Below are 9,701 nucleotides of genomic sequence, written 5' to 3' on the forward strand. Positions count from 1 at the left end.
ATCACATGCTAGTCCGATCATTACACTATCACCCTACAGCACCCGTCTCCCATCCAGAATGTAACCAGGAGTAACTTTATTATACAAATTGAAGAATTTACCTAAAATAGACACTCACTGGCCTACTATATACTCACCATCGTGTTGTATGCCCTTTTATGGTTGCAAAAAGATAATGATAATAATGCACTGCAATAATGTACTGTGCTGACTGTGACAGAGAAGATGCAATTAAGGCTGGATCATCAGGATTTAACATTAATATACAAGGTGCAGAATTCTATGAAGTGGTGAGGAAATGTGCATTAGTTTTTGGAGTCGGGTACGGTAGTGAATTTAGGAAATAGCCTCTCCTTCTGAGCCGAACCTATTTTTGTATTCTCGTTACGGAATAATGGGCTATTATACTCGTCGCACCTTTCTTTAACTTATATATTAAAATTTAAAAAAAATATATTCTATATCAATATAACATTATAAGGTGTATGTCAGTAATGTTTGCACATAGCGTTCGTGTTTCAGATTATACTAGATTAAAAAAAACACTTTATAATCGACTTTGTTTTTATAAAGTCATTGATACAATTATATAAACAAGACATTATACATGGCTGCAGTCGCGTGCTCAAGTAGTGTTTACCGACCAACCGACCGACCGACCAACCAACCGATCGACATAGTTGCACGCGACTAAAATGCATTTTTGATTGTGTAAATGTAATTGGGAAGGAGGTGTTTTAAAGGTCTATTCTATATGACCTTAATTGACACTACTACTTCTATCCTACATTTCTTACTTGTGTGTCTTTTGAAATTTAATGAATTAAATTACATTTTTTCTCAGCAAGGTGAATAAAAATACTACTATACTACGATATTAGAATGTGGCAAAACAGATCTTTACCAACTTCAAGTTACCATGCTTGTTAAGCAGCGACCTCAGCTCAATCAGGCATCCCTCAGTCAAAAATTAGTATTTCAATCAATTTCTTTTATTTCGGAAATTTCATTCATATCAACGAACGTACGTACAAACAGAAAAAAATCGCAAATTATAGACGTTAGTTATTTTGTGTTGCTATTTTCCTTACCATAGTAGGCCTATACAGCAAGTCAGAGTGCGTTAAGCTTAAGCACTAGGACGCAACGCAAAGACGGAGACACAACGCAAGCGAGTTGACCAATCACACGCGACTGTTCGAATAGTCTATCGCTTGAGATCGGTCAAACCACTTTTATTTGCGTTGCGTTACGTCCTTGCGTTGCGTACCAGTGGGAACCAAGATTTAGTGGAGATGCGGTGCATTATGTTCATGAACATCATTAAAACGTTGAAGATTATTCAATCATTGTGTTTATCGTTTTGTTTATGATAAGAATAAAAGTATAGTAGTTAACCCCATAAAAGAGGGAAAAATCAACGTTGAAAAAGGGCCGATGAAATTAAAACTTATAATGGACAATTTTAAATTATAGCCTTCTAAATTACACTGGCATATTGATGGTATTCTCTGTAGATTAGAAAAATAAAAAAATACACACACTGTTCGTATTCACATCATGGTGTCTCGCCTGTCTGTTCCTCAAACGTTATTTAAAATGTATGCAAGTTCTAAACTTCTGTTGACAATGTCACCATTACTATGATGTCTGTGTGTATGTTAAACACATCATTACAATTAAATTTTAGAATACAATCTTCCTATTCATTAAGCTTTTCCCATTCCTATTGTGTGCCTTTCCAAATGCATTTGGAAGCACCTTTTATCTTGGTATTTCACTCCACAATATTCGCATTTATACCGTGGCTCTCCATGTGTTTTCAAATGTGATTTTAATCCATCATTTGTTTTAAATGTCTTCCCACAATGTTCACATTCAAATGGTCTCTCTTCTCTGTGAATTCTCAAATGTTTTTTTAATATTCCATTAGAGGCACATTTCCTCCCACATTGTTCACATTCATATGGTAAGTTTCCTGTGTGTAATTTCAAATGTGAGTTTAAAGACCCATTAGACTTAAATTTCTTTGTACAAAATATACATTCATATGGTGTCTCTTCTGTATGTACTCTAAAATGATCTTTCAAATGTGCATTAGCTTTGAATTTCTTACCACATTGTTCACATTCAAATGGCGTCTCTCCCGTGTGAGATCTAACGTGTACTTTGTTTAAATTTTCTTCCACAATGTTCACATTCATATGGTGTTTCTCCTGTGTGTACTCTCAAATGTTTTTTCAAATTCTGACTGCAGCTAAATTTCTTTCCACAATGTTCACATTCATATGGTTTCTCTCCTGTGTGTACTCTCAAATGTTTATTCAAATTCCCCCTTTCTTTAAATTTCTTCCTACAATGTTCACATTCATATGGTGTTTCTCCTGTGTGAATTCTCAAATGTTTTTTGAAATTAGCATTCTGTTTAAATTTTTTTCCACAATGTTCACATTCATATGGTGTCTCGCTTGTGTGTATTTTCAAATGTTTATTTAAAACATCAATTTTGCATTCCACAATGTTCACATTCATACGAAGTTTCTTCATCGGTGCATATTCCCAAATTCTCATTTTCTTTATTTCCAAGATGTTCAAATGAAGTTTCTTCGGTGGTGTGTATTTCCAAATTCTCAATTTCTTTTTGTTTTTGATTATGTAGTTGAAAATGATCATAGTCTTCACATTTTAACTCTTTAAAATGCACATGTATTCCTAAATGTTCCTTCAAATCACTTAACTCAAATTTATCTCCACAGTGTTCACATTTGTACTTCATGTTGGTTTTTTTCTTTTTTACTTGATCAATTATTTCAAAAGTCAAATTTCAATCGTCGATATTTCTCCACATATATCTAAAATAAAAATTGGAAAGAAAATGTAGGCCTATATAAAAAGAATGGAAATAATAAACCCTGTAATTGTCAGTACTGTACTGGTACACGTAGATCAAAGTGGAAAAGTTCCCATTAGTACATTTAACCAGGGAGATGTAACGAATTACGATCATCTCGGTCGCGTTTCATTTCGGTCGCGTGTCAATTAAGGTCAATTTTCAACAATATCGATCGTGGTGTATGGCGCGTCAATTATGCATAAAGCATACGAAAATGGATGCTATTGTAGGATTGAGACTTAACTGTCAGATTTAACTCTCTTTCAGCAGTCGGTACGTGTAGCAGTTCGAATTTATAAACCTGTTTGCATTTGTAACGATTTTTATCTATATTTTCAGGACACAACAAGTAGCTTACGAAGAAGACTCCAATATGTTAATAATTATGAATGAGTAAATTGGGAATATTTGTTTGGTGCCAGTTATTAAAATCAGTGAGAGACTTTACTGAGCTTTTTTATACACTATATTGCACTGAAAGATATTATTACGATTAATATGTAATACATTTTTTAAAAGCATAATGCATTGACGTGTCGCATTATGTCTCGTGCTATTGAATTAGAATGAAACCATATTGTCTGTTGACTTTGTATGCTTATTGTTATGAAATACAATAAAAACAGAAATAAAGAAATAAGGCGAATTGTCTATTTTACCTTTTTGTGTCTATTGTCACCACAATACAAATGGAATGGGTGTTGCTTTTTTAGATGAATTATTATCGAAAAATTATTCGTAAAACGGCCAAAAAAATGTCTACCATGTCCCTCCATCCGTCCCTTAAATTATACAAAAAATATGTATAATTATTAGCTGTCAAGAAGAACTACACCGCTAACATAACCATCGTTAATACTATACTACTTTTCCAGTCAATTTTTTCTTTAAAAAATGATTTTTTAAAAAACATGATGAAACGCTGATTATTGTCCACAGATAACGTAAAGCTGGCGGCAAAAATGTCTTACAAAGTCTTACATTTGTAGTCGCAATTAATTTACTAAATCTACAGCATTAATTTTGCAAAGAAGCCTATCTGTTTAGTTTAAAAAGTAGTCTTGAAAAGAAGCTCATCTTGAAATGTTCTTAAAAGAAGAAACCGCCATTGAGCATTTTTTTCAAAGTTTTACCGTATTGTGATGTATAAATTTAATTAGAGAAATAAAAAAAAAAATCAGCATAAGCACGCAAAAAAAGAGAGCGCGTGTGCAGCGGGGAAACAATGCACGCATCCAGACAAAAGGGCACAAAGCTCATTGTATTTGTCGGAAAAAGTAACGCACGTAAAGGGAAATAGCGAACAAATGAAATTGGGCGAGTGCCTACGCTTTGGTTTTGCCGATGAATTAAAAAAGGCCCAAAAACAACGAATTATGCACAGTGTTCTTCAATCTTCGATCATGGAAACCTGTATAGTATGTGATGAGAATGTTATGTTTAATCAAGAAGCACTGCAATGTGATGGTTGCGAAAGATGGCAGCATAGGACCTGCAACACTGGAGTTGGGCAAGCAGAGTACAGAGCAGCTATTCGTGAGGGAAATCTTGAATGGGCTTGTAGAAATTGCAGAGAGGATATCGGCATCCACGATGTGTACGCACAAGACATTGGTAAATTTGTAGAACCACCGCAACACATTGAAGCTAATTTGGAGAATGTCTATCCGCAACCACAACCAGTTATACAACCTGCAGCCAGAGAAGTCGAATACCGGCGTATTCCGGCAACCACATGTCGAGGAAAGGTATGCGCTTTAAATTTACATCTTTTCATTTAAACGATGACTTTGGGCGAAAACAGTTTAAAAGTAATTTTTATCTTCATTATAAGTAAGTTAAAATTATTTGTTGGTCAGGGTTAGTGTCTTTTTTACCATGGTATACCAATTCTAACGACAAATCAACTAGCGTATACCCTACGCGTCCAATATACACATAATTTAATATTATCGTTTTGGTTTTCAGGATACTTTGGTGGACAGCGATGGTTACCAGTACACTCAAAAAGTCGACAAGAGGCGGGCTAACATTAATTGGCGGTGTTGTGTTCGAAATAAGCTTGTGATGTGTAAGGCTAGTGTCATTGAACGTGATGGTCTATTCTTGAAAGGGTTGCAGAATCACATATGTGGAGCTAATCCAGGTATGAATTGCAACATCGTTAACCCACTACACCATTATTCACAACATCGTTACCCACTACACAGTTATTCACAACATCGTTACCCACTACATCGTTATCCACTACATCGTTATCCACTACATCGTTATCCACTACATCGTTATCCACTACATCGTTATCCACTACATCGTTATCATCTACATCGTTACCCACTACACCATTATTCACAACATCGTTACCCACTACAAGTTATTTACAACATCGTTACCCACTACAACATTATTCACAACATCGTTACCCACTACAACATTATTCACAACATCGTTACCCACTACAACATTATTCACAACATCGTTACCCACTACACAGTCATTTACAACATCGTTACCCACTACAACATTATTCACAACATCGTTACCCACTACACAGTTATTTACAACATCGTTACCCACTACATCGTTACCCACTACACATTTATTTACTACATCGTTATCCACAACATCGTTACCCACTACATCGTTACCCACTACACAGTTATTTACTACATCGTTATCATCTACATCGTTACCCACTACACAGTTATTTACAACATCGTTACCCACTACACAGTTATTTACAACATCGTTACCCACTACAACATTATTCACAACATCGTTACCCACTACATCGTTATCCACCAAAAACATTTTAACAACGCGTATTTTATCCGTTTTAGGTAGAGATGTAGTGTTGACGTTACGAAGGGATGTGAAGGTGACGGCTACAGAGAACCCTTTCGTTTCGGCTGCGGACATTGTTGAACGCTCTATTAGAGAAGATATTGGAGCAGGGAACATCGCCGTTCACCCAACGCTACCTCGTCCAATCAATCTGATGCAACAGGCCAACAGAAAGAGGAAATTAAGCCGACCAAACCACCCGAGAGACCTTACGTTTGTAGTAGACAGAGATCATATACCAGTTGATTTTTTGCAGGGCGACATTCGTGTTGGCAATGAGCGACATTTGATCTTCGCCACAAACCGCATGCTCGAACTTCTGTCGAAAGCAAGAAATTGGTTAGTGTTAAAATACCTTACAATGATCTTTAATGAATTACTGAACAAAAAACCCTAACAGATTACCTCAAAGTATAATATTATTCTTATCTTACCTAATTAAAATGAATCTGTTGATATTTTGTTAAAGCCCCCTTCCCTACGTTTTTTAGATCTAATTTAAGATCACAAACTATATTTAATATAAAAATAATACTATATGGTCCTATTGCGATAACTTTTTTCGTCTTTAAACGGTTAAAAATGTGAAAAATAAGTCGATTCTAATAATTATAGCGGCCCGCTATAAATCCCAAAATGCATTGCGCGCGGATTGATATTTTTGTTTTTCACCTGTAATTCGCCCACTTTTCGATCGATCGTGAGGCCAAAACAAATGGAAGACTCCTAACTTTTCAGCGAAAATACCGGGTTTTCCCCAATTTGTATCAACGGAGTCTGGCAAAAATAGAAAGACAATTAATGCAGCAACTATACAACGTCAGGCTAGGTATATAGCTAGCGTACGATGTTCGTACGTTACCGATGTTTACCAGCTAGGCCTACAAAACTAAGCCTAGCTAGGCTAGGCCTAAGACCGTCCACGAGAGGTCGATCGCCGCAAGCTACTTAGGTAGTGCATTGTTTCTCACTTTTTATCATAATTTAACATAAAACGTACATTTAAGACAAGGAATGACATGGTTTAATGTTTTTAAAGTGATATATATGTATTATTTTCCAAAAAACGTCCAAAATTGCAGGGAAGGGGTCTTTAATGTTACTCCAACGTCGCTTATTGATTATGTGTTCGTGTATACCAATATTGTTTTGTGTGTCTTTACAGGTATGTTGATGCTACATTCAAAGTTGTCAAGGAACCGTTCGCACAGCTCTTCAGCATACACAGCTTCCTGTCATCTGGCAATTGCTGCAAGCAAGTCCCGTTGGTGTTCGTGTTGATGTCTGCTCGTGGCTATCATGACTATCATGCCGTTATCGAAGCTATCAGTGGTTTGTTGCCGGATGGTCCTTCCGTTACCAAAGTGGTTGCAGATTACGAAGCTTCCATATGGCAAGCATTTAGGAGGAGCTTCCCCAACGCAACAATGACAGGTTGCTTATTTCATTTCACACAGGTACACTTAATATTTAACTTTATTTGCCTATCGAAATTGTGTGCATATCTTTCTTTCTTTCAGTTATTTTCGAATGTTTTAATTTATTTTTTTGTTTTACAGGCGGTTTTCAGAAAAATCCAAGAACTAGGCCTACAACGGGCCTATGCTAACGACAACGGCACACACGAGGTACGTAATATAATTTCAGGTTATACCACGTTGCCAGATGAATTACCAAAAGATTCCTTTATTTGTGCGTCTAGTACGGCGTAAATGTAAGATACCCATAACCCCCTTTATTTTAATCTGAAAACGTTCATGTCGTGTTTCGTGTTATACATATGCTATTTTTTGTTTACTGAGACAGGTAATGGGATTGCCACTATTGCCGGCCGAGCACATTGCTCCCACATTCAACCATCTACAGAGGAACGCTGGGGACAACGTAGTAATCCGCCAGCTATTACTGTATTTGCAGCGGACATGGGTCGATGGCAACACGTTTACCCCTCAAGATTGGTCTGTTTTTGGGCAAGCAACGAGGACCAACAACGACCTTGAGGGGTATCACAACAGACTGAATCGAAAAGGACGACGTGGTAAGAAAATTACTTTTCAATTATAATATTATGTATTATGTTGCTCATGATAATTATAGTATATCGTTATTTTTGTTATTTCAGCAAAACTTCAACTCTACCTCTTAATCGGGCTGCTGCATGAAGAGAGTCAGAATGTTCACATCACAATGGAATTAGTTCATCGCGAAGATGTTGACCGGCTTCAGCGACAAGCTTACCGACGTGCAACTAGAACGCTCTTACGCCTCTGGGACGAGTATCGCGCAGGCCAACGATCAGCGAGATCGCTCCTTAACGCTGGATCGCGCATTATATCAAATGATGTTCGCGATTTGTAGATGAGATAGATGTAAATATTGCTAATAAATAAAAGATTAAATAAATAAATTAAATAAAGTCTGTAGATGTAAATAGAGGTAAACATTGTTAATAAATAAAAGATTAAATACATAGGTAAATTAAATAACGTAGATGTAAATAAAAAGGTTTCAATTTGAATAATGAATGTAAACATTTTAATTGTATATGCGTTTTTGTTTTAAAAATAAAAAGATTGAATGATCATTGACAAAAGTGTAAAGTGAGTTTGTTTGTTATTTTTCCCGTCAGAAACAAATAGAATATTTACAAAATATAATGCTTATAAAAACATTTAAAAAAAAGTTAAACTAATAAAATACTGTTTTTACAATATTTATTTAAATATAATGATTATTATATAAAAACATTTTTAAATAAACACCTAAAAAATAATAGAGCCTACACTTCGATCTTTAACTAGAGCTTACAGTGTACAGTACTGCATTGAGCGGCGTTCCATAGAAATCGGAAGGAAGTTCGATTTTGGATTTACCGGAAGCGCGACCGAAATGAAACGCGACCGAGATGATCCGATACCGATGTAACAACATCCACCAGCCGCCTGAGGTAAAGCTGTCCAGAAAGAATCGAAGAACGGAGGCAGTGGGTACTTTCAAGTCATGGATCCAGAGGCCGCTTCCCCACATCCCTCAATTTCAATGTAAAATATTGAACATATCACTTCATTTTACAACTTTTATATCCTGCTTTCTGGTTCCGCTATTATTTAAAAATTGGAATAATTTATATTTACACTGAAAATGTATAGGGAATCGGAAAACCGGTTTTTAATCTATACAGTACTGTAGTACTCGTATCGTCGTAAGAAACATAGTCCAAATACATACATGTAACATTATACACCGTGATTGCCTCAATTGAAAGAAATAGTGAATACATCTAAAATATTGAAATGTGTACGAATCATGAAAGAAACCCCTCTTTTCCTATGCTAATACACAGTCCCTCAATTGAGTCCCTCAATGTTTATGCTGCTAATAGTATTTAGAATGTTGAACACTTTTCAAAAAGTAAGGAGAAAAAGAAAACAGAAATGGGTGTAGAGTATAGACAATTTAGGCAAACACAACAATTCGTAAAAACTTGGAAGGGTACCAATTAAATGTATAAAAGTTTAAACTTAGTTGTGGCAACCCTACCTACCTACCTAATATAGTCTCTCATCAGTCGTCCACTTGCTGCCTATTAATGGAATGGACAAACAAGTCTTCAGCAAGACCGGCAAGACACGTAATGTAGCTTGATTGGCTGAGACTGTAAATGCAAATTAGCTTATTTTACTAATTGATTGTAATGCACCCACCGGGACAATAACATAAAACAATTGTTAGAGTGGCGTGGCGAGGAATTTGGGTGGACTTGATTGAACACTACAATAGAAATTGTTCTGCACAATACAGTAGGATACACGCCTAATAGATTATGTGTCTAATTGTAAAGGTTGTGTTAATTGACTATTATATATTAAGTCAATTTGTTTTGAAACAGAACAATATAATATTTAAATTATCTTCTGATCTGTTTTAATTGAACACTTAGGCCTACCCTCAATAAAAAGTGAGG

At 35.7% G+C, this 9,701-nt stretch overlaps 2 protein-coding genes across 7 annotated transcripts in view; both read right to left on the bottom strand.

The window, feature by feature from the left end:
* Window positions 1-9,701, bottom strand: part of LOC144839312 (uncharacterized) — a 36,848-nt gene that overhangs the window by 14,184 nt on the left and 12,963 nt on the right. The gene's annotated exons all lie outside the window — the stretch shown is intronic.
* LOC144840237 (uncharacterized) lies at window positions 2,026-9,396 on the bottom strand. Of its 6 annotated transcripts, none has more exons than XM_078695983.1 (3): window positions 9,286-9,321; window positions 5,977-6,056; window positions 2,026-2,852 (listed from the first exon to the last, which is right to left on the bottom strand). In XM_078695983.1, the coding sequence occupies exon 3, from the start codon at window positions 2,671-2,673 to the stop codon at window positions 2,158-2,160; it is 516 nt and encodes a 171-aa protein (XP_078552109.1). In that variant the 5' UTR covers window positions 2,674-2,852; window positions 5,977-6,056; window positions 9,286-9,321; the 3' UTR covers window positions 2,026-2,157. The 6 variants fall into 6 exon arrangements, with proteins under 6 accessions (XP_078552109.1, XP_078552111.1, XP_078552108.1 ...); XM_078695985.1 differs by lacking the exon at window positions 5,977-6,056 and adding an exon at window positions 3,553-3,675 and having other exon boundaries at window positions 9,286-9,300; XM_078695982.1 differs by lacking the exon at window positions 5,977-6,056 and having other exon boundaries at window positions 9,286-9,396.

The sequence above is a fragment of the Antedon bifida genome, chromosome 4 (genome assembly GCF_963402885.1).
Source record: "Antedon bifida chromosome 4, ecAntBifi1.1, whole genome shotgun sequence".
NCBI classification, from domain to species: Eukaryota; Metazoa; Echinodermata; class Crinoidea; order Comatulida; family Antedonidae; genus Antedon; species Antedon bifida.